The 24,620-nt window shown below is 36.1% G+C and overlaps 5 protein-coding genes across 18 annotated transcripts; 3 read left to right on the top strand and 2 right to left on the bottom strand.

Moving 5' to 3' along the window:
- Positions 1-17,753, bottom strand: LOC141901656 (queuosine 5'-phosphate N-glycosylase/hydrolase-like). 7 transcript variants are annotated; one of them, XM_074789039.1, is made up of 10 exons: positions 17,650-17,753; positions 2,189-2,358; positions 2,015-2,112; positions 1,782-1,914; positions 1,208-1,357; positions 995-1,118; positions 792-906; positions 608-678; positions 248-315; positions 1-168 (listed from the first exon to the last, which is right to left on the bottom strand). In XM_074789039.1, exons 2-10 carry the CDS (start codon positions 2,291-2,293, stop codon positions 19-21), a joined length of 1,014 nt encoding a protein of 337 aa, XP_074645140.1. In that variant the 5' UTR covers positions 2,294-2,358; positions 17,650-17,753; the 3' UTR covers positions 1-18. The 7 variants fall into 7 exon arrangements, with proteins under 7 accessions (XP_074645140.1, XP_074645136.1, XP_074645142.1 ...); XM_074789035.1 differs by lacking the exon at positions 17,650-17,753 and adding an exon at positions 3,073-3,374; XM_074789041.1 differs by lacking the exon at positions 17,650-17,753 and adding an exon at positions 3,073-3,374 and having other exon boundaries at positions 1,782-1,873; positions 2,189-2,373.
- LOC141901669 (repressor of RNA polymerase III transcription MAF1 homolog) lies at positions 3,670-7,233 on the top strand. Of its 2 annotated transcripts, XM_074789075.1 has the most exons (7): positions 3,670-4,370; positions 4,451-4,588; positions 4,742-4,907; positions 4,992-5,116; positions 5,376-5,495; positions 5,616-5,702; positions 6,080-7,233. In XM_074789075.1, exons 1-7 carry the CDS (start codon positions 4,288-4,290, stop codon positions 6,099-6,101), a joined length of 741 nt encoding a protein of 246 aa, XP_074645176.1. In that variant the 5' UTR covers positions 3,670-4,287; the 3' UTR covers positions 6,102-7,233. The 2 variants fall into 2 exon arrangements, with proteins under 2 accessions (XP_074645176.1, XP_074645177.1); XM_074789076.1 differs by lacking the exon at positions 5,616-5,702.
- Positions 14,724-21,173, bottom strand: LOC141901655 (large ribosomal subunit protein uL3m-like). Its single transcript, XM_074789034.1, has 10 exons — positions 21,065-21,173; positions 17,118-17,233; positions 16,700-16,924; positions 16,470-16,560; positions 15,845-15,976; positions 15,671-15,770; positions 15,527-15,587; positions 15,339-15,450; positions 15,179-15,256; positions 14,724-15,099 (listed from the first exon to the last, which is right to left on the bottom strand). Exons 2-10 carry the CDS (start codon positions 17,198-17,200, stop codon positions 14,839-14,841), a joined length of 1,143 nt encoding a protein of 380 aa, XP_074645135.1. The 5' UTR covers positions 17,201-17,233; positions 21,065-21,173; the 3' UTR covers positions 14,724-14,838.
- Positions 17,426-20,371, top strand: LOC141901648 (uncharacterized). The gene is made up of 9 exons (XM_074789026.1): positions 17,426-17,582; positions 18,109-18,187; positions 18,275-18,410; positions 18,567-18,658; positions 18,766-18,829; positions 18,989-19,214; positions 19,314-19,575; positions 19,660-19,848; positions 20,183-20,371. Exons 1-9 carry the CDS (start codon positions 17,500-17,502, stop codon positions 20,360-20,362), a joined length of 1,311 nt encoding a protein of 436 aa, XP_074645127.1. The 5' UTR covers positions 17,426-17,499; the 3' UTR covers positions 20,363-20,371.
- LOC141901657 (D-aspartate oxidase-like) lies at positions 20,453-24,611 on the top strand. 7 transcript variants are annotated; one of them, XM_074789046.1, is made up of 10 exons: positions 20,931-21,000; positions 21,601-21,614; positions 21,845-22,064; positions 22,195-22,309; positions 22,571-22,650; positions 22,743-22,808; positions 23,096-23,314; positions 23,567-23,684; positions 23,762-23,860; positions 23,942-24,611. In XM_074789046.1, exons 3-10 carry the CDS (start codon positions 21,859-21,861, stop codon positions 24,047-24,049), a joined length of 1,011 nt encoding a protein of 336 aa, XP_074645147.1. In that variant the 5' UTR covers positions 20,931-21,000; positions 21,601-21,614; positions 21,845-21,858; the 3' UTR covers positions 24,050-24,611. The 7 variants fall into 7 exon arrangements, with proteins under 7 accessions (XP_074645149.1, XP_074645143.1, XP_074645148.1 ...); XM_074789045.1 differs by lacking the exon at positions 20,931-21,000 and adding an exon at positions 21,354-21,434; XM_074789048.1 differs by lacking the exons at positions 20,931-21,000; positions 21,601-21,614 and adding an exon at positions 20,453-20,573.
- Positions 24,612-24,620: the final 9 nt, after the last annotated feature.

The following is a 24,620-nucleotide window of genomic DNA, read 5'->3' on the forward strand; positions in this document are numbered from 1 at the left end:
AATAAATATCACAAATATCTAATAGTAAATACACCTAATCTTATGGTAAGGAATGTGTCTTAGATCATTGCAGTGTTCACGTCTGTAGTCCCAAATATAATGGTCAATCATGACGGCGTTCATTGTTTTTCCGGGTCGTGCAATTCTCTTCATCTCCTTTGCCAGCAGCTACAAAAGGAAATAAAATGACTGAATTCAACTTGCATTGATGAACACTAGAATTACAAATTTCAGATAGATAATTCACCTCGACTGCTTGAATACTGCTACCACGCAATTCTACTTCCAGTTGACTACCACTCACTAAAACCTCATCTGTAATTAGTTTCAAAGTGGATACAACAGTTCATTAAACACCAGGGCTGGGTTTCATAGTAGTGGAAGAAAAATAGTCCCCAGGAATGTTTTGAAATTCGTCAGTTATAACCATGGTTTCTCATTGTAACTATGGTTGTTGTCACCAGAAATCGAGGATTTACCCCTAGGGATAACTTAGATACTCAGTCTATGAAACCGGGCCCAGATCAATAAGTATACAGTAATGTCACATAATTTCCTGCTGTTCTTTTTTTTTATGCAAAAAATGTTTTCCACATTTATCGCTTACTTTTCTTCAGTTTATTCATTAATTCTTCGGAATATTCCAGAACTTCAAAATAGGCAAGCACTTGAGGGATTCTGAAATATGTACAATATTTTGCTAAATTATACATACGTAGGTCAATGAACTTTTAGGCATAAGTACTTTTTGTATAAAGCACTGTAGACCTACAATCATCGCTTAGACCTACCTATAATCAGCAAACATCGTAATGGTGTCAATATCGTGAAATTTTCCGAGCCCCTCTCCTTCAAAGCATGCCCAGATATCAGCGATGAGTATTTGTGCTCTCTTGTAGAAAGCAACTGAAATATAAATGGTCATAGGCTGGAAAATGTTGTCTGCCAAAAGACCAGCACTATGAAAATAATATTTTAAGATCTATTTTCATACCTTTATTTCCCTGATACGTCGCTGTATCGTTATATGATTGGAACTCACTCGCTACTAATTTCATCAAATCTTGGGCGCTCTGTTCAGCTTTCTTCAGTACATTCACAAAACTACCATCATACTTCTGAAATGTCAAGCCAAGTGCCGACATAGAGAATTCACTAAATTCATCACCGATTTGAAATTACAATTCATTGTCACATTTTGGAATACCTGAACAAGCTTTTGACCAGCTTCATGTAGAACCTTTAACCTCTTGTCAAGTAAAGGTATTGAGTAGGGTGAATCAGATCTGAATATATGAGCCAGTTCATTCTCTGTTACTTGACAATAAAATTTTGGATCAGTCATCGGAATTCCATCCTAGAAATGAAATTGATGATTCCTATACGAGGATTTACCTGGCTGTTGTATAAAACAAGATATGAAATAACCAATTCCACTCTTGACAAGATTTTTCAAAGGCTAAAAACAATTGATACCTGGTTTCTGATAAAGTTCATAGTTGACCCGGTTGGCCGCCTATCTACCATGTACATTACTATTTTTAAATCATGATCAAGCTAACCATTACAGACCCGGTAGCTATAAAAGCGAACTAATCACAAACTTTATTGCATTTTACAGAATGACCTGGCCGATAGGAGAAACGAGGTTTCATTTGTCTAGCTTAGAGTAACCAAATTTTGTACTGGATTCTCATTCTACCAAAAATTCCTAATCCCCTCCATTGAAAATATGCAGCTACAGGTTTTACAAACGGTAAACTCATATACCTAAAACTTACATCTAATGCTCTGTTGATAACGGCACAAAGCGACCAATATCCTGTATATCTCTGTCCTTTATATTCGATAACAAATCTTTTACTTTCATCCTCTGACCAAAAATTAAAATTCAATGTATCCACGACAAAAATCCTATAAAACATATAAGTATATTAATCAAATTAATGTACTCTTTGATGTAAAATGTTCTGCTTGGATCTCGTATACTTGAACTTGTCTCACAGATACACACCAGTCAACACTTGCTTCATTCATTACTTGTGGATTCAAAACGTGCGATTCTTTCCAAATTTTCATATTGTACCCAGTATCCTTCACCATATCAACCAACTAGAAATTCATTAGATTTAACATTAGAAAAATAAGAAGAGGAAATTCCATAAATCAATATGAATATTCAGTTTACCTGTTCAGCTAGCTTTTGAACTCCTTTTTCATTAATTTTCACATGCTGACTGTGCTGGGATATAAATTCCCCAGCAGCTCTCGGTAAGAGGAGTTCACCAGACATTTTCAGAAATTATATACTGAGATTTCAAGCTGTAATAACGATGTGATAACCTTCTTGGGTTTGACCTACAAATCATAAGACTGAATACAATATTCGAGTATGTCCATAATGACCCGATCTAAGGGGCTTATCAAATGTATTTGCATACTTAAATTTCTCCTTGAAACTTTAAGCCAAAAAGTCTCTCAAGGAGAAACATAGAATAATAATATATGAAAGTAATGAGGCCCTCTTTCAATGAGCCAAGTTTCAGTTCGGTTATTCTGGTGAAACTTTCTAAATACACATTAATTAGATACACATTGTCCATTATGACAAAACTCAAAGACGCACATTCATACATACATGAGTCTACGACTGCAGGTCATTGTTATATGGATATATCAATCGAAATATGGAACTTTTAATGTCATGATTATCTACACCAATATTAAATCATAATCCGCTTGCACAGATGGGCTCAGTGATACGATTCCAGGCAAGTAAAGTAAGCTTATTAAATTAATACATAAATGTATGCAGTTATTAATACCATACATATGTATTTTAGAAATGATTGATAAGAATAGAATTAGTACCAGGTAACCCTGTAATGACGAACGAAAGATTAGACCACTCAAAAACAACTGATTCCTTGAGCTTGAGTTATGGTTATGTCTCACTCTCATCCCGCCCCCACAGGGGCTTGTCACAATGTGATGGAGGATGGATGATACCAGTATCCCTATATAAAAACATTAATAATAGGGATACTGGTATCATCAAATTTAGTTAGTTACCTAATCGTTGGTGGTAAGCTTTTTATTATCGGATGGGCTTATACCAACATGTGGTTTGTGAAAATATCCGATCGTGAAACTAAACCACAGACAGGTTACTGACTACTACATTAAATTGTGATATATGTCATGTGCCCTCCCCATTTTATGGCATTTTCACAAAACGGCACTTGGTTTCTTTTATTCTGTAACATCACCAACACCGCTGCGTCACGATGTGATGTACAAGAGACCTCGAACTATTGCGGTGTGCAGTAGTCAGGTAGCTCCTCCGGGAGAGTCAACTTCGTTGGATGAATAAAGTTAATTGAAAGGCTAATTGAAATGGTCCACATGGACGTTCGAATCTCGCGGTAAGAAATAGGTGGCAATACCACCACATTTACCATAGTTTCTACTGTACGTTATTATATCCAGATTCGATTAATGAATTTTTGTTGCTAATTTCGTGTACCTATCTACTCAAATTTGAACATTTTCACTGTATCTTTATCATTAGTTAATTACATTAAAATTTTAAGGTCCTATGAACATTTGAAATGTAAAAATAACTGCCGTACTATTAAGTATAGGGTATTGTATACAAATTAGTTCAGATTTGTCAATCACTTTTGAAATCGGGATTTCCCTTAAAAAATCTCTGATAATTACCGATCTGCAGTTGATCATCCGGAAAACAGCACTCGTATTGAATCATCACTCCGTTCTACATCATCACTAACTATTTGTTTAATTGCTAAGTACTGATTTGATCCGTATTGTGCGTTGAAATATCCAATGTCGGTTGATTGTTATTGTTTACACCGTTTAATGGCGCCCAAGCACCTTCTTCACAAAGAAAAAATACCATCAGCCTATCCGTTTCGATTAAGAGGACTGTTATCGCATAAGAAATTACAGCATCCCAAGAGTTTTTACATGAACAGTCCGTGCTAATAAGTGTGCTGCGTGACAAGTGAAACAATTTGTTTGCGAATTGTATAAAGAAACGGTCCGGAATTTCTTCGCTTCTCGATCTCCTCGAATCTCGGGAAGAAAATCATCATTGACTTGTTTCTCTCCGTCCAATTTTTGTTGCATTTCTCATACACTGTATTGTTAATAACATTACAAGTAACATTGAACTATCGAGAGGCAGCTTGTGGCCCGTGTTGCAGCAAGTAAAAATAGTTAATTAAGTTTAACTAAAATCGAACGTAACGAACATCATTGATCATGAAGCTGTTAGAAAATTCTAAATTTGAGGCAATCAATTCTGCCTTGTGTATAGAAACTGGAGATTGTAAAATTGAAGGAAGGTAAATATTGAAAAAGTTTCAGTACGTTTTACTAACTAGTATTGGGTTAAACCTAAATCAAAATTGATTTAATTTTTCAGAATTGAGAGTTATTCGTGTAAGATGGCAGGAAATGATAAACGTCTATTCAAAATGATAAGCTCTGAGGGAGGACATGCTCCAAATGATCTTCAAGCTCTGTCTCCGCCGGAAAGTGCCATGTCTTTGAGTCCCAACAAGTAAGTTCTTTTAAAACATTTCGATCTTTTACTTTTTAACGTTTTATTTGTACATGTATTTAGTGGACTTTTGATTAAATTATTCACAGCGTCTTTATGTGGCTATCATACTGATAAGTGTATTGTTAATAAAATATTGGATTTATTTTCTAGGTACAGCCGTAGTTTTTCTGATGGTGATAATGAAGGTCATCTGTGTGATACGATCAGTACTAAAACACTGTTCTATCTTGTCTCTACACTAAACGCTTCGTTCAACCCTGATTACGATTTCAGTCACGCTAAAAGTGAAGAGTTTTCTAAGGAATCCAGTATTCAGGTATGAAAATGCTCATATTTGAGGTAACAGACTGATTTTATGTAGTCTTCAGCTATATGTGATTAGAAACTGATTTATTTCCAGTGGTCAATGAATTCCGCAGATAGTCAAATGGCGGCAACAGCTGGGGAACAGTATAATGTCTTGCGCTCTCAGATCTGGTCTGTTATTGATGAAGAAATTAGTCTCACTGATTGTGATATCTACAGGTATGATGTTGTACATTTTGCTGGTAACTCGCGTGGGACCATCATTACGTCGACGAATTATCCAAATGAAGACTTACACTTAGTTAATGAATTGCAAATAAATCGCATCTAAAAAAGCGATGACAAGTGACAACTAAGCAAGTTTGGCTGTAGTTATTGATGAAAAAGTGACAGTCCCTTGATGAGTCTAATTCTGAAGCACATATATTGTTAGTGCATTCTAAGTTGCCTGTAATTATGTTCACTTGTTTGATTAAAGCTATAATCCGGATTTAGCATCTGACCCGTACGGAGAAGAAGGATGTATCTGGTCTTTCAACTATTTCTTTTATAACAAGAAGATGAAGAGAATTGTGTTTTTCACGTGTCGAGCGACTAGGTAAGATATTGGATGATTATCTCTGCTGTTTGAATCCTCGCTATAAGTATATATCTAGCCGCTTTGTTTGATGATTTCCTGGTTGCCGGTGCATGACAAACTCGTGGTTTAAATTTCTAGTGTATCCGCTCCCTATGGTGATTCAGGTTTAGGAACTGATCTCAGTTTAGAGGATTCGTTGGATATGGATTATGATGAAGATGACAGGTAAAGTTTAGTTTCTCCTGGGATATATCTTATAGGCAGGTTGAACTGGTAAAGGGATTGATATGGGAGTCCATTATCATTTAGGGGTCATTCATTTATTACGTACACATTAGGGGAGGGGGAGGGGTCAGTGCAATTGCATACTGTAATGCTTAATGTATATGAAAAAATGGCCAATTTTGCGTACAGAGGGGGAGGGGGTTTGAAAAATTCAAATTTTATGCATACGTAATAAATGAATGACCCCTTACTGTTCTTAAATTTGAAATAATTTTCAAATGACTAACCAGAAGAAAATGTTTAACCAGAAGAAAAGCTACAAATTGAAGGGATATTAATGTGATGCTGATTAGAAAAAAATGTTTTTCTATTTTCAGGACAGTCCAATACGCTTATTGATTGTAACAACATCTATGCAGTTCACATATTATGGATTGATAATGAGTCACTATTACTATTAATTAAACCAGGCTTTCATTCTGAGTTCAAAGAATATCTCAGTTTTTCTATTGACAGCTGTTGTACTAAACTGTATAGAGCCTGGGCCCTGGCACTTACCCTAGCTATTTGATTGATCAGTCTGTTGTGTACATATATTATCAATACATTGTATTTGAATGTTGTTCTATTTCCAATTGTTGCTTAGTTATTCACTCAGTCATTCACTGCGACTTCATCTACATCATTTCTTAATAAAGTGCAATATAAAACCCCCCCATGTAAGAAGTTGCTTTGATTGGGGTTTTTTTGGTGCACTTCTCTTACTGCTGAATTTGGAATGTGATCATTAGGGGATGGTCTAATGTCAAACCACATATGGACTAGTATCGGATACATATTATAGTAGTTTGCGGTATTGGTTTATGTGTGTATTACTTGACTTGATTATCTTATTACATGCACAAGCAGCAAAGTTATCATTTAGACATTCCAAACTTAGCTTCATGTAATATCTTTGATCCTAGTATTTTAGCTATTTATTTTAGTTGCGAAAATTGTTATACAGAAATATCTGTAGCTTTTAGAATTATAATCTCAACGTAATATAGATACGCATGTATAACTAATTTGCTTATAATGGGTATATACCAGGTATGTGATAGTATTCCGATATTTTCAATATCCACTGGTGAATTTGGTGTATCATCAATATTCTAATAACCGAAGGTAGATTTGGAGCTCATTGAACAAATAGTCTCTATATGGCATATTCCATGAAAAAAAATTATTAAGCTATGTTTTCTTTATCAAAAAAGTAGCCAGCAGAAATACTTGATTTCGATTGACAAAAACATTACACCATATTATTCATGGTCGATCCATCCTCATTACGTAAAGTTTAATTGTTGCGTATTCTTTGCTCCTGCACAGTAGGGGTGTTTGAGAAGAAAAATATTGTGCATTCCCATCGATAACCTAATTAGCTTCTGTATCTATCACTAGGTGACAGTAGTGTTGTAATCTGTACATATTGTTTTATGTTGCTGTAAAATAGTGTAATTTTTAAATATTAAAGGTTCTTTGTACTCGATATTTTGTTCAGTGTTCGTTGATTCTTTGTCCTGCGCATTTCGAAATCTGAAGAAAACCTCGAGAAAGCTGCATCAGAGATGTGCGCATTAATGAGACTAAACTATACGATTTAACTGCAAATGGGCTCGGCAGCTAAGTCGGTAGTCTCATGGACATGGGGCTAGGTCGGCCTTGTAAAATCATTTATTGATAAGGTGCTGCCGCTAGCGGGTTTTCATACACTAATATGAACCGACTGGTAATCAATCACGGACAACTCGATTGCTAGCTTTTCTTTATCAAATGTTTATTAAAATATCAATCTAAAAGAAATTGACATTTTCATATCGTACAATTTCTTTGAGGATTTCTTAGCTGTCCTGGGCTTCGTGTTTCTATCGACTGTCTCTTTCCAACTTGCGCCTCCATCGAGATATGTGATACAAAACTGCTGGTATTATCTTAGAACATATTCAACTTGTTGTGAGACTGAGGCACAGGGGACGGTGCCCTCATGTCTAATGCACCAGCTCTTGAGATTGAATCGGGCAGGCCTACATTTTCCTCTTTAATCCCTCGTCAACGGGTCGGAACTACTTGAGCCTTACTACAACGGTGAAACCGATCATATCGCGATGTGTTCGCATTTAGACAACTTGAAAAACTCGGAGCCAACAGCAACTAAAACCTACATTATTTACCGATGATTCCCTGTTCATAACGTTTGAGAGATGTCCTCGTTGATCCCAAACCTGGATTGAAATAATAATATTTGAACAATAAACAGAAGGAGACAAAACGTCTCGAACTGGTGACGTATGTAAATAATATCACGATTCATGTGGTGTTTACTTTCACATTTACGATATACAAAACTTTATTAATGGTTCCTTAAAAAACAATGTTTGACCGTGGGGAAATAATATCCTAGACCCTTCGTCAATAGCGATTCTCGGGTGAATGTGAACACGAGCGAGGTTGCCTCACCGGTCTAAACCACCACAAACCAATGAATGAAAACGAGCAAGCAATTCGTACATCATATCGTGGACTCATGGATCATATACGTAGTAAAGAGTTGAACATTTTGAATAAATCTAATAACAAATCTTCTTTTGAAATTTTGTCCATCCCTGGCAATGTGGAGGTTAAAATCAGCAATCAAAGTTATTTACAAAAGGCCCTTCTTGAGTGGAGAAGTTGGTTGTATTTACGTCACCGATCTTGAGCGCGTTTCTTTCGACACCGATCTAGAAAAGTGGAAGTTTAGCGTTTTGATTACGGTACACTCATGTATGAATCTTTCTATATTTCTTCCGGTAATTCATTTTTGTTTAAATTATTGCCTTTTTATTTGTAGAACTGCTGTCAATCTTTGTGGTCAGTTGGGTTCGACATATTTAGTTCTAAAAACATCTATTCGGTTTTGAATTTTTCCGATGCAGATCACACAGACCGGCCGCTAACGTCTTTAACTCGGCATTATAATCCATATTGTATAATATAATTATAAACCAAATAACAGGTTTATTGTGTATATATTTTGACTGGACGATTGTGAAGTGCGGGACAGGCGGTCCACATGGTAAGCATTGGACTGGAATGATCCCGTCAACACAACTATACAATTTGTCCCAGGGTCCCCTGAATACTTCAAAGACAGTTCGCGCCCATCTCAGGTTCTCGTCTGCGGCATGCTTTGACGATTCATAATCCGTCGATGATTAAACGTTACTAACCGAACGATCGCTGGCGATATTGTTGTCAAATCTGGTCGACTAATTAACTTGCACCCAACTGACCACAGCTTGACCCATTCATAGGGGATTATGTCGAATTTCGGGCGTTTCCTTCAAAATTTGGAATTAATATCAGATATTTGCAATAAGGTCCGGTTCGCATACAAATACAGGAAATATCGTTTAACATATGTATCCATCTCATTTACCAATACGAAAAGAAGTCATACACGTAGATCTTAAACTTTGCGAACTTCCTAAAACTGTCTAACAAATATATGATATATATTTGTCTAGACATTTTCTATAAACCAGGGGTTGTAGGTTTATGGCCCAGTGCACCCATTTCATTTAGTTCAAGGTTTGAGTAAATGTGCAAAAAGTAAAGGTTGAGAAAATGTGCAAAATCAATAGGAAAAGTTGACGAAGAGATTATAATGCATGATTTAATGCATGATTCGCGGTTTCTCTCGTTGATATGAAATCAGCGTGATGCAAACCAGTTTTCTGGGAAATGCTTTTTAAAGAAAATGAAATAACAGGCTGGCAACTGAAATGATAAGTTAATTGTGGTTGGATGCCATTGGTGGTGACAGAATTGAACAATACCCTTTAGGTTATCGGAGAGGAAACTAAACCTTAAGCCCTATTCACGCTTTCGCGTAAAAGCGGAGGTGCTCTTTTTCGAAGCGACTATAGGCGGGCTCCTAAGGCAAAGCATGCACCCGATAAACTTATTTGGCTTTCGGTTACTTTTCTTTGATTTGAAGCGTCTTTACAAAGTACTATACCGTCTTGAATGGTAGATCCCGACGTCAAATACAGGTCACAGTGTAGCTCTAACCGTCAGATCGTTGCGGGCGGTCGCACGGAATATAACGACAAAACAACTGAACGTGCGGCGTATTAAACATCAAATCTTCGTTATAAGTTGAAATCGCATCATTTATACATAAATGAACTGCACGTTAGGTATGTATTAAAAACTTCTTGCAACTTTTGTTATTGGCACTCTCGAATTTGACAATATTTTCGTATTGTGCACCGTTTTTGATTTACAATTCTTTACGTACATTTTTAAACATCTTCGATATTTGATGAAAATAGATTATATAGACCAAACATATAGATTCATAGACTAATACTCCCAAACGTGTCTCAGTTTTTTTTCTCAAAATATGTGTTTCTGAAGGGAAGTCTATGAAAATTCGATTCCTTTCCATTGGGTAGGCCCTATATTGTTTGTAAGTGTAGCCTGCGTTTGCAAAGAAATTAACTTATTAATGGAAAATCAGGTATCGCTGTTAAGTCGGCGTTTTGCGGGCTGGTCATGGCCCGTGTTTATTATTCTATAAGCTAACAGTGACCAGGGCGGTGACACTGCCTTATATGGACGACGCGGACAGTAGTCAAAATATTCAAATAGTGACCTCATGCACATTGTGTATACCGCAGGAGTGACGAATGAAAATCTTTATAATTATTTCAACCGCATGGTTTTATTTAATATGTTCGTTTGTCATGGCGTTTCACGGTTGTTTCTTAATAGCGTTTATATAAAAATGAAACATAATGTAGTTATGTGTATCGATGAACTATAAACAACATGGCGGTAAGTAACTAAACTAAACCAACAATATCAACCTTTTTTCAAACCAATTTGAAATCTCCGAAATCACTTTGAATTTATATTCTTATCTTCAGCAGTATTTGTATAGAATTCCAGTAATTTTTTGAATTACATGATTACCATTTCGTCTGTCAGTGCATAGAACTATAACTAGTCCGTTATAGTTCTATGGTCAGTGTAATCAATTCGACCGCATGAAACCCCATTTTCAACTGGTCGAAATTATTTGGCAATCACGGGCCACTTGATTACATTAATAGATCTGTTTGTTGGGTTCATTCTGTCAACTCGTGTCTGTAATTTGATTGATGTTCGAGCGAGTTGTTCATTTGCGGTTCCTTCTTTGCACTCATCGCTTATAGGTGACCAGCAGGCTAGGGTCGTGTCCTTTTCAAATAAAATTACCTGGCGACCTTCGAAGAAAATCCTGCAGCCCACGCGCGTGTTTTCTTACGTCGTGTTTGTCGATTTCAAACTGCTCCAAGGCTGAAAATGAAATCTTGATGCGAAATTTGAAATAGAACATCTACATGTATAATGAGCTTTAATTTTTTCACCTTTGGGATTTATATACATCGGTTCCCATCCAAACGACAAACAAAAAAACACATTTTCACACAAATATTTCGACAGACCTTGGGAAATAGATATTGAATAAATACATATTTATTCGTTAAATCTTTGAGACGAACTATTTAAAAATCCAGAATATCATCAGATTCAATCTCATACGTATACGTACGATAATATATATATTTATATATGTAATATAATATAATATGGTGATTTGATTACTTAGCCTTTGTTTTCAAGTTGCGTAGAATTCTATAACACCACCCACCTGAAAATCAGCCAGGCATTTGTTTATTCAAATAAAGAAAAAGGGCTGACTATATATAAATTGCTGATCTACACAAACCGTATTCATAACTTTATTACATAAGGAAAAGTTGGTAATAAATGCGCATTAAGCTGGTAATAAATCTACATTCATTCATAGTTTTATTGCATTGGTTGGTAAAAATCCCATGATTCAGTTATTCCATAATACAAATTCCATCCCCTATCCCACGCGATCCTACAAAAACAATGTCAGACTTAATGGATAATGATTTTGAGTTTAACATTTATAAGGATGAAATATGAGTCCCACAATCACAAGTTCGAAAGAGATTTTAAAACATCGAAACTATAGAGAATTTATTGAAACCTCGAATTTTCGGTTTTATCCTAAAACCCCTTCTCATGGTTTTTAGGATAAAACCGAAAATTCGAGGTTTTAAACTTGTGATTGTTGGACTCATATTTCATTCGTCTCTCGCGATTTATTGCGTAGTTTTATCACGTTATTTATAAGGATGTTCACGCAAATCCCTTATGATATTTCCTCAGGTGGGTGCAAAAGGATCGATATTATTGAATGATCGTCGTGGATGAAATATTTCACAATATTTTCCGATCTCATATCAATAAAAACTGCAAATAAAACCCGACAGATTTGGCAATTTAAGTTAAATAAGAAAACCTGGTAAACAAATATTTAAGTTATTCCGTCTGTCCTGAGTAGGTGGTGAAGATATTTGTACTCGGTGTACATTTTAAAGGCTTATAGCAATTATACAGTGGGGAGTACTAGTCCTATTGCCAAACAAAAACGTTTATTAGTTGAATTATTTGTCGCACGCAGATAATGGCGTTTTATCCCCTTACAAAGATAAAAACAAGTTTTAAGAGATCTATAAACTGGTGTAACATGGAGAACATACATATCACTAGTCTATATCATTTTCTCACGGGAATGAATTGTATGTAGTTATCAGGTACAGCATAATATCAGGTATTAAGAGTTGTGTAGGAGCCGTATTGACGGTCTCTAATCAAAAAACGTCAAGATGAATAGTTATTTGAGCGAAGGTTAACTAGCGCTTTATTTGAACACGAATTCGTTTTAGCCACGATTTGGAGTATGAGCTGTAGCTACTATAGTGTATTGTAGCTACGAGCATAATTGCCCGTAGATTGTAGCTCCATCAGGTTATAAATGAGATATTGTGGTTGATAATATTTCATATGCTTTTACTTATAGATTGCTAGTAATAAGATGAAGCAAATAGAGGTTGCTGCAGATGAGGTCCACCCTACTGGTTCCAGACGAAGAAGACACAAACGCCAGCATATTACTCCTGCAGGTGTTAACGAGAACAATTCTACCAACCACATGGATCAACTTGTGCTTAAAATCGCAAAGATGGCCCAACTACAAAAACATAAGGAGATGGCAAAGTCTCAGAATCAAAACGGTGTCGAGAAAGATGTCGAGAATTTGAATCCATACGACGAAGTTCAAACTTTCCCAACCAGACGTGGCGAGGCGATGTGCGAATTCGACTCCGATTCAATCGTTACATGTGAGGGTGAAATAGACATTCTATTACACGATCCGATATTACCTGTTGAAACTGGGGATGAGGAAGAGCCCTGTATCGACATGTACTCAGCATCCGAGGAGCGTTATTTCGTCAAAGAACCGGTCCATCAATATCATTATAGCGGCTCAACTTACAGTCAAACAGCGTGGCCTGGACGGCGCAGTAGTGACATTCATAATCACAATCATAAACTACAAAAAGTTTCCAAAAATATGAGCGATATTATAACTGACCTAAACGAGCCGAAAAATACGAAAGCAAAAACTGCGAAAAATCGACGTTCGCGATCGTGGGATGATAAATCCGGTAAGCAGCGACATAAAACTTCTTCACATCAACATAACATATATTTCAATCAATGCATAACTAATCACAGTCCGTTACCGTTCGAATCCGCTTACCATTCATCAACACTGGGCAGGAGTCAACGCCGTAAGAATACGCTGACAAAAAAATCATCCGAGGACAATCTGCGAAATAAACAGGAACCCGGTTACCATCCGAGGTATAAATATTACGGTAGTTGTCGGTACGAGTTGTTACCATCGGATGATCACGTTTACGAGACAATTCCCGGGGATTATTACCAAATTCCCACAAATTCTGGAAACATACATCTAATACCACCGCCCTTACCACCGAGACCCGGGTTTTTAATGCAATCCGTTCCCAATTTATTAGGACATGAATATTTGGAACTGTTACCGGACAGCGAAGATGAAGTATTCGATGATAATCGAGATTCAGAATTGTTATCGACTTCGTGGAATTGTCGTAACGAAACTGTTCGTAATATCAGTGTATTTCGTGAACCGGAATACGCGATGTACGGATCTAGGCGAAAATCTTCAAATAATCAATACGACGATTGCGTACGACATCAAATCAAACAGAAGAACCGGTGGATGTCTCCTTCATCGTCCAGAGATGTGTCACCCGTAAAAACAAGCCGCAATCGTAAAAACAGTCCGTATAGTTCGTCGTCGCATTACGAAAAACCGATCAGTTCGAAAAAAGAGAAACATTTCGAGAAATCTAAATCCGAACGAGATTTGTCAAAACTACGAGTTTCGGTTTATCACCATTATACGGTCGACGATGTTCTAGAAAGTATACAACGCGTCGAAGTTGGTGAAGATTTCGAAAATGCTAATAATAATAGTAATAATAATAAGACCTCCAGAAGATTGCGTTCCAATAGAAAAAGGTTGCCCCAATTAACAGTAAACGTGGCGGGTGAACACAAAGAGACATTTTTCTAAACGAAAATATAAAAGCATTTAACTGCGTGCACTAGTATTAATAAAGTCAACTACTATTAATGTCGGTTTAAAAATGTATTTGTTGATAACTCTGAAGATTGTACCGTGGATCGAGTATGTTTTAATTCCAGATCAGTCATATTGGTGAATAATTTTTAAGATAAATAAAAAAAGTCCCAATCCTTATTGTTCAACTATGTTTTTTTTTTCCATTTTGTTCGTCGCTTTGATATTTCGGCGTATGAGAAGGAACTGAGGACGAGGCACAGGTCGGTATGTCTTCATTCTAATCTGCATTCACACGAAGGCAAAGTGCCGAGGCAATAACAATGTCCGTGCTGCCAACATCACCAGGCACCTTGATCCTTTTGGAAATCAAAAGCTGCATACACAGGAAGTCCTTACAAGAACAAGCAGCCATTAAAGCATGACAAACAAATAAATACCAGTATCTTTCGAAATTTATTCATGTACATGATGGTCAATAGTAATCTTCGATTTACTACTGTTCTTTCATATTATTACAACTGTACTAAATAACTCAGTTCATATAAAAACACAACATCAGGCTTCCGCTTCCTCGTCAAATATCAAAGTATCGTCAGACATTTGAAACAGTTCCTCGTCGTAGATCTCCTCTGGTAGCGGTTCAGATGAATCTTCAGGGAAATATGAAGGCATAGGCGGTGGTCTATTTCTAGCATTCAGTTCATCGATTCGATACAGTAATCTAGTATCGTATACTCGCATATAACAATGATTAGGACCAGGCGCACGATATCCATTTACGTAAAGTACGTTATGTTTCGTGTCGATTTTCCATATCTGTAAAATACGGCGAAAACGAACCTCAATACACAGACGACTAGTTCGCCATCTAGCGGAAATTTACAACTATATTTACCTTTAGTCCGCGTAAGACGCACCACGACATTCCCATGTGTCCAGGCATTTTCTTGCCTTTCCATATTCCGGATTTATCCTAAATGAAATAAGACAGAATCAATGAACATACAGCTCAATAACTGTAATGCACAAGTGTCAGTGAATTGAACTGGACTTACCCCTCCACCACCAGTTGATCCCATCTTTCTATGAAATTTAGTTGAACCATGAGATGCAGGTCCTCCTTTCATTCCCCATCGTTTCATAACTCCCTGAAATCCGTGACCAACCCTTTAAAGAAACGATACACACAAAATCAAAGTCAGCCACTCGATTTCCATGAATAATTTATACAAACTACACTCACGTTTTAGCCTGAACGTCAACGTAATCACCAACTTGAAAATGATTTACCGTTAGGGGTGTACCTGAAAATGTAAATACAGATATTTAGAACGGGTATCAATGTTTTACATTGGAGCAGCAGAATTTGTTTACAACCTTCATTTACCTGGTTTAATAGCAGCGTCCGGAGTGACTGCATAACGAGTTACCTGACGTTTAGGAGCTACTCCCGCTTCAAGAAACTTCTGATAATATGATTTCGTGAACTGAAATACGATTACGATTTTTTGTCAACAATGAACATATCGAATATTGAAAATCACAGTGTTCTAAAACTTACCAAATGAGGTGAAGTACTCAGCGCACCAACCTCAACTACACCACGTTTACCATACCAAAATTGTTTCTTATAATACGGAGTTGGTGGAACATCTTCTGGAGCTGTATATTTAATAACATGATTATCTATTACCTGGAAAAAAACCAAGAATGCCAGTATATAGAATAGATACGATCATCTAAAGCGGGGCGTAGGTCGACGTGACGCGACGCGATCGTCGCATTGCGTCACAAGTGGCCGCGCAAGTCGGTTGCGACGCGATTGTCAGCAACTGAGTGCGACTAGTTGCTGCCGGTCACAACAGCACGCAGGTCGGTTGCAACGGTCGCGTCGCATCGCAGAAAGTAGAACATGTGCGACTCATTGCGACTGGCGTCGCTGGCAGTCGCAACCCGTCGCTGGCAGTCGCAAGGTAGCATAGGTCGGTGAGTCGTTGCGACAACAAACTAATGAATGATAGCAAGCAAAAAATCATGGACTAGTTGAATAGTTAGTCGGGTAGAACTAGTCGACTCTGCTTTCCTCAACATATCGAGCGACCAATAAATTCTTCCTGAGTCAAGTGAACTAGTTGTTATCTGAGTAACTAGAGACTACTGTATTATCACAACTCATTTGAATCTACCTGAAGTAAAGTGCAGTAGAACTTCCGACCGCTTTTCGTCCATTGAGGAATAATTCCGATTTTAACCGCGATCACTCCAGTTCGTTTAGTCCTAGTAGAAATAGATAAAGACAAATGATTGAAAAAAACACCAATGTAAAACTAAGGGTGAGTTAAGGTAATAAATAAGGATACTGTAAAAATCTGGAAGTTGAAGTAGGCCTACATGAAACAGGAGAATGCTGACTTACTTTGGAGTCCACTGATGTCTTTCCCATGGCTCATCTATCAAGGGACTATTCTCGTGATTGTATCCACCCTGAAATCGATCTGCAACGACTTCCTTCAAAAATTCCTTATTTTCATCAGTAACGTCAGTATTTCGAATTCCCGTTGTCCGCCTTGGTAACCATTCCCTTCGCCTTGACGTTCGTTTGCGATGTAGATCTCTTGTAAACTCAATCTGAGGTATTAAACTTAAAACAGAAATAAATGAGCAATAGGTAATAAGTGAAGCAAATATAATTTATTTACTTTGTATTAAATTTGATTGGTGCTAACCATGGTCATGATTGGATTGATTTAACTTTTCTAAGACATTGACAGAAAATATTCTTATTTTGATGAGACATTAATTGAAGATGAATGTACTGAACGTGAAATATTTACCTTGTTAGTAATTTTGATTGATTTATAAAGGAGTTTGTAGCTAATTTGACACCAACACCACATCGCAACAAATTCATTGCCATTTTACTTGATTTACTAAAGCCTCGACTAGATAGCTGAAACAACGAACGTAATTTTATGGTAATGATACTTTTCATTTCATTCAGCATACTGAAAATGTTATTGGAACATTGTTTTATAATAGAAGTGTCTAAATAAACCTAACTCTCAAAATTATCACAATCAACTGTCAAAATATGATCTTTCGACGTTTCGTTCATTCTATTTGTAATTTAGAAAAACCAAGATGTCAGCGCCCTTGAACCGGCGCGGAAAATTTCAATTTTTAACTAGAATGCGATAATTCATTCATTACTGAAACATGGATGACTTAAAGTTCATTGATAGATTAGATGAAGTTCAGAAACAGGCGCTTCAAGACACTGAAACTCAACAAAAGCAATGGTAACTCATTTAAAACAAGGGCTAAAAAGGCTTCCGCTTGTCCACACACACCACTTTAGTTAGTTACCTAATCGTTGGTGGTAAGCTTTTTATTATCGGATGGCTTATACCAACATGTGGTTTGTGAAAATATCCGATCGTGAAACTAAACCACAGACAGGTTACTGACTAACACCACTTCTACTTTTACAGCCTCTAAAAATAATTACCTGCCGTGCATTACTTACTTATGAAAATCAGGGGCTGATTCATGGGCAGACTTTGACAGGGGCTCAAAGAAATGAAAATGGCATGTAGCAGCCAAAACAAGGGTCTGAAAATTTTGAAATTTCAGTGCATTTTCATAAAATTTCCAAGCACTGGGACTTTTAAGAGAATATAAACTAAACATTGAGCTGTAGACTGCTGTCTTATTAGTTGCGGTGGAAAAATTGCCCTGAAAAATATTGCCATAGTATTTCTGAAAATTTTTACTGAAAATTTACTTTCACTTTGGGCGCTCTATGTGTGTGTTCTCTCATTTCAGGAAAACTTTTGAATCTGACTACATGGCTTTAAAAGACAGACTGAAAACTCTTCCCGACGAGATAACTCATGATGTCATGGTAAGGAACTTACGAAACGGGGTATCGGAATAGATGATTTCCTAAATTCAAATTAATTTCTGCATTATTACATCTATCTTTCTTAAGGTACCATTTGGACCTATTGCATTCATGCCAGGGAAGTTGGTGCACACTAATGAAGTGTTAGTGTTACTGGGTGATAACTGGTTTGTTGATCGATCTGCCAAACAGTCGTGCGAAATTATTGACCGAAGAATCAAAGGTAATTTCGAACATAAAAATACGCGTCAAATTAAATTTATTCAAATAAGCGTCAATGACTAACATAAAACAGATTCTGGATCCATCCATCTTGCGATTTCAAAGATCAAATTACTGGTTTAGTTTTTCTATTAAATCTGAAGACTTTCATTTGCAGAAGTTCAAAAGAAATTATCTGTACTCGATCAACAGAGAACTTTATTACTCGGACGGTCTGAATTTACTGAACAATTAAAATCAATTTCTGAGGTAAATTTCGCATTACCGTAATCGGCGATATTAATATCAAACATTTCTCTTCAAATAGTAAGCTGTGAAGATAATCTTAGTGGAAAAGCTGTCATTTTAATTTCTAGGAAAAAGATAAATATGTTGAAATCAAAGAGGAATACAATGAAGAAGAGGAAAGAAAATGGAAAGGTAATCACATTGATTGAAAATTTTAAAACTATAGTGCTAATAATAAATATTTCATAATTTTGTAGTAACTAAGTATCCTAGCTATGTCCTATAAAATATTTAGCTCTTGGAACTTTTTTGAATTTGTTTTTCTCGTACTAATAGCCATATGTATTACAGAGAAACATCGCGAAAATGTAAGAAAATATCGACATGAAGAAATGCTAGATTTGTCATTGTTGGATGAGCCAGTACTTAGTGAAGATGGCGAGGAATTTCAGGCGATAGAAAAGTTGGATGGAGCCGGTGAGGAACCAATATTTGGTCGCACAGAAGAAGATGCTGAAATCTGGATGATTTTGGATCGACTTGAAAAACAAGAAGATGAAAATAGAGAGATGGAAAGGTAAATAGATTTAAACAACTGCAGCTTCCCATCAATAAAATCAATCCAGTGTTTGTGGTATGTTTCATTTTCAAGTAATTAGGTCAGTATTTTTTTTAGACTATCAGATGCTGAAAGTGAAGAAAGGGATGAATATAAGAAATTAGAGTCTGAGGAGTTAAATGAAAATGCTGGTGATAAGAGAAATGATGATGATAATGACAGTGATGATCGAGATGATGATGACAATGAAAGTATTCAGAGTGAAATTGATTCAGATGATTCAAAGTCCGTAACGTGGAAAGATTTCGAAGATGAAGAAAGAATAAAGCAACACCGACCAAACAAGATTCATTTTTCTCATTCACCCGAATCCAGTGAGGTATGTTTAAACTATCGCAAACACGCTGTGACTTTTTATCCAGTTGTAAAATGTGTATTTAGAAATCGTGATTGATATTTGTAGGGAACAGATCTTGGAGAAGCTGAAGTTAAAAAGGATTTAAAATCAGTCATAGCCTCTCCGGGTGATATTTATCGATGTTTTGCTCAACAGAAAGGACCGAAGTCGATATTAAAAACATCTAGTGGTACTTCTCCTCACTCTGCCCCTGAGCCACATAGGGACAAGATTGTATCTACTGGATCAGTTGCGGTAGGTTGTTGATTTAATTTGCGTTCTATAATTACATTATATCGTCAGTCTAAATGATACTGTTTAACGACAAGGGAAAAGCTTTATACAAGTACAGCTACTGTATTTGTACTACTTATATCTAAAAATAACCAACTCGTTGGTTATTATCTATTTGGAGAGTTTTAATTGAGAGTTTCGCACACCAATGCGATTCACTTATTCATTTCGCCTGATGATATATGAGTTGTTTATTCTTGATTCAATGGATTTTAACAGATGTGACCTGTTGAACAAATTCAATGTTAACTTTTAAGAAATAGATGATATCGATTTTATTTTGAATAACTCTTAGGCATTTTCTGGAACAATAGTGGAACGGACTATATCGCAAGCAAAGGATGAACAAAAGAAACCAGTTTCGCCATCTAAATTTCGTGGAGATAGACTTAAAAAAGTGCAGGATTCAAATAAAGAAAATGTGGACGCAAAACCGGTCTCAAAATTCAAAGCGCAAAGACAGACAAAGACATAGGAATAATGTGCATTAAAATGGAATAATAATACAGCGATACAAGTGCTATAAAATAACACGCGTGGAATAAGAGTTGATCAAAGCTGTGATGACATTAGGATGTATTGCCCTCTATAAACACGAGAAAACATATACCGTGTGCGTTAAATAAGTGCTGTCTTCACGTTATAATGTAAAAGGTCAGATTGAAATATACCCTGGTTAAATATTTGTAAGTATTTTTTCACTTTTGTTCGATATTTACTTCTCAATCAGGTCATTTCTAGTACAGACCCGGGTTTGAGTACCAGTACATTTTAGCTGATGTATTGGTGCAAAATATATTTGCAAAAAAAAGTATTCTTCACATTTATTTAAGGCTTAAACTAACTATTCGATTCATTTAGTAGATTGAACAGAATATTTTTTATTTATTGATTTTTACGTTTAAGTGCCTAGATTATCCTCAGAATACCCACTGTTGCCTATATAGTACAATATGATGACCTATTAGTGTATATTGAAATGCGTTACTCGGTATGATAATCATATCAACATTCGTTTGCTATGCGTGTGCCGGGTCAGGCATCTAAATGGATCTGGTGACAAGCTTTTTAGAATAATTCATAGACCTGCACTGGTTATATAATATAATACTGGTAATTATATATACAACAGATTGTGTGACTCTACATGTACTGGTATTTATATTTATATGCTTACATGTTTGTACTGTGTGGCCTATTTATGAGATTCTATCAAATACAGGTAAACTCTCATTCTCCACTGGTAAACTTAATTTCCACTTCATGTATCCGCGTTTTTCTGAGAGATCCAACTCGTTGAATTGGGAACTATATTGAAGATAAGATTACATGTATATGTTTTCATAGAATTTGATTTAAAGGGTCACCTTTATGTCTATCATCGGTAATTAAATGTATCAAGGTTCACCTATTTAGCATTGTATTTTTCAACTTTACCCCTGGATTTCACTTCAATACCAATTCATATGAGTTACATGAGTTGACAGTGTACATGTCAGTGGTTTATAAAACATTATTCCTAGAATTCAGAGATCATCATCATAAAGGTAGTAATAATCTCACTGTTGCTATGTATATTCATTCTGAACTGGCAGTCAGTCACTCAGCTGACTACCAGTGTATTTTGTACTTGCTCGTAATGCACAAAAATTCAGCAGATCATCATGCTTCTCACAGTTTCATATAGTGTGCTACTTTAATTTGTAAAAGCAGCATTGGATGGTATGGTACGTATTCATGCTTCTAACTTGTTGATCTAGTAACATACAATATTCAGTATCTATGAAATCTTGTGTATGGTTCTGATTGTACATTGATCAAGTCAAATTGTTTTATGTTATGCCGTCTACCATTTTTGATCTAAATGAAGTATTCTATTGGTATTCATATCATTTTAGTTGATCAGATAATAACTAATTGTAAGAATAGATCTTGAAATTATGAAGATTTCTTATAGGTGAATAAACCATCATGTCGCACCAACGTCAAAAGATTGCAGTCATTGGTGCTGGTGTAATAGGTCTCACAACAGCTGTATGCTTACAAGACACATACCCATCAGCTGATATAACTATCATAGCTGATAGATTTGGTACAGACACGGTCAGTACTATAGCTGCTGGACTATTACGAATAACGAAAACCCATACACCAGGCACTCCAGCAGACGTACTTGGGTACGTATCATCGGTAGCATCCATTATTGATCTTAAGCTATTAATCAATCACTTGTATCTCATAGCTTTAAAAACCTCATTACAATGACACATGAATAGACTAGAAAATCTTATTCAAATCTTCTTTCAGGCGATGGAGTCGTGATTCATTTGAGTTTTTTGATAATCTAGCCTACTCGGCCGAGTCCCCCCATTGTGGAATTGCACCGCAGTCTGTTACCCATGTGTTCTACGAAAAACCAGAGGTAATGAGGAATATTAGAAACCAGTAGTTATGACATCGTGACCATTTCTGATCTTTCGTTACTTGCATTGATAAATGATTTACGTGTATATGGCAATATAATAATGCGTTGAAAGTCTATGACGGCGGATGCTATGTGATGGTATTTTTATCGATATGAAGAATCAAAAGGCTTTATTTCACTATGGAAATACATTATTGATTACGAGTGGAGCGATTATGCATTAGTTTCCGAACGTCTTATGAGATTTTTGTTTTGTAGGAGGAGCCATTTTATAAAAATTTTGTTCTTGGGTACAGAGAACTTTCTGAGAAAGAGCTGAAACACTTTCCTGGCTTTAAGTGAGTGGAATGTTGGAATAATTACGCGACTATATAAAATGTAGATAACATCTAGAGCAACTATTATTAATATTTTGGTATTTGTGTTGTAGATTTGGTGTCAACATTCTTACAACTATAATGGAAGGAAATAAATTCTTGCCATGGCTTACCAACAAGTAAATGTTGACCAAAAAGAAACGCTTAGTTTAATAAAAGATTATTCAGATTATCTCTGGTAAAAATGGGGCTGCTTGTTCCACAGTTAAGAAATAAGTGAACCATAAAAGGCAATTAGGTTGAACTGTTGCGTGACCTACATTTTAATAAACAGTAGAATTACATACCTTTTGATATCATACAGTACGTTGGTTGATTTGATTCTTTTAATGTATTATTGAGGCAGTATGTGTTATGTAGACTACAAATGATCGTATAATATCGATCTGATTTTTTATTCTCATAGGTTTAAATCGAGGGGTGGAAGAATTGAAGTTTGTAAACTGAGCTCCTTGGAACCATTAGTTGATAAATACGATGTTGCAGTTACATGTTGTGCGCTTGGAGCTCGAGAACTACTCAATGATAAATCTGTCTATCCAGTCAGAGGTCAAGTTATTCGTGTTGAAGCCCCATGGTTAAAATTTTCATTTTTTGCACAGAATGGAGTATATATTATAGTTGGGTCAGTAATTAGTTCCTAGATAATAGTGTAGAACTCACTTGATTCATCAGGTGACTATCGGACTGCACAGATTTGTCAAAATTAAGTAAAATCTGAATTATGAATAATTGTTCAAATGTTTCCTGGTTAAATGTACCATAGTGAGAGACAATCCTGATTGAAAAATCCAAATTAAGTGAGTTCGACCGTGAATCAAAAGTTGCATAGAATCTGAAATACTGACTGGAAATAATCTTAGAACTTTTGTTATAGGAAAAATTACACAACCGTGGGTGGTGTTCGTCAGGTGAATGATTGGAATTTGGAAGAAGATCCAAAAGATACAGAAATGATCTGGAAAAAAGCAGTTGAATTCATGCCATCACTGAGAGTAAGCTGCAACTACTGTCTTATCATAATCTCATTCATCAAAGGTATCTGCTATTAGGACGTCATTTTCGTTTTCAGGATGCAAAGAGATTAGGCGTCTATGTTGGATTGCGACCCGCACGTAGACCAGTTCGGGTTGAAAAGGAAGTCATGAACTTTGGTTCAAAAACTCTTAAGGTACCGGTATATATCAAGCCTGAATAAATCTTGCACGAAAGAGAATTCTTATAATAACCTCAAATTCATTTACCTTTTTAGGTTGTACACAATTATGGACATGGTGCTAATGGTGTTGGTCTCAGTTGGGGAACCGCAAAACACGCAACAGAACTAGTCGGTGAATTTCTCCAGAAATCAAAGCTATAGCTTGAAGCAATTCCATATCTTCTTTTGTGTATTTTTGGAGTCTATATTTTCATGTAGGTTTATATTCTTAAGCTATGAAATGGATAGATGTACCTCTTACAGTGGAACCTCGTTAATCCACATCTTGAGGGCAAAAGTGAAATTGTTGTATTAAACGGGTTTTGTATCATCCAAATCTTGATTGATATGAATATCTTAGCTGGAAATCATTGTAATAAACAGGTTTCATCTTCAACAGAATAGGTCTAACGAGGTCTAACTGTAATCGTTTTTTCCAGAATTATATACCTCATACATGTATTGAAATGAACTAATGTGTAATAGTGTCGAGTGAATAGTTAACATTTGTAGTAGCAATACATGTCGTTATTTTCCATCCAAATTTCAATAAAAGTAATTTCCAGAAATTAAATTGTCTAGTTGTTACTAGTGCAAGGTTCGTACCATTTTCTGAGGTCACTAGCACTTTGTAGCTATTGGTAGTAGACGGATCATTAATTGTCTATAACTGGATTGCTTATAGACAAACTAATGGACTGTCAGAATAGTGTAAGAAATAAAGACCCTGATT

Source organism: Tubulanus polymorphus, chromosome 3, assembly GCF_964204645.1.
Source record: "Tubulanus polymorphus chromosome 3, tnTubPoly1.2, whole genome shotgun sequence".
In the NCBI taxonomy this organism is placed as follows: Eukaryota; Metazoa; Nemertea; class Palaeonemertea; order Tubulaniformes; family Tubulanidae; genus Tubulanus; species Tubulanus polymorphus.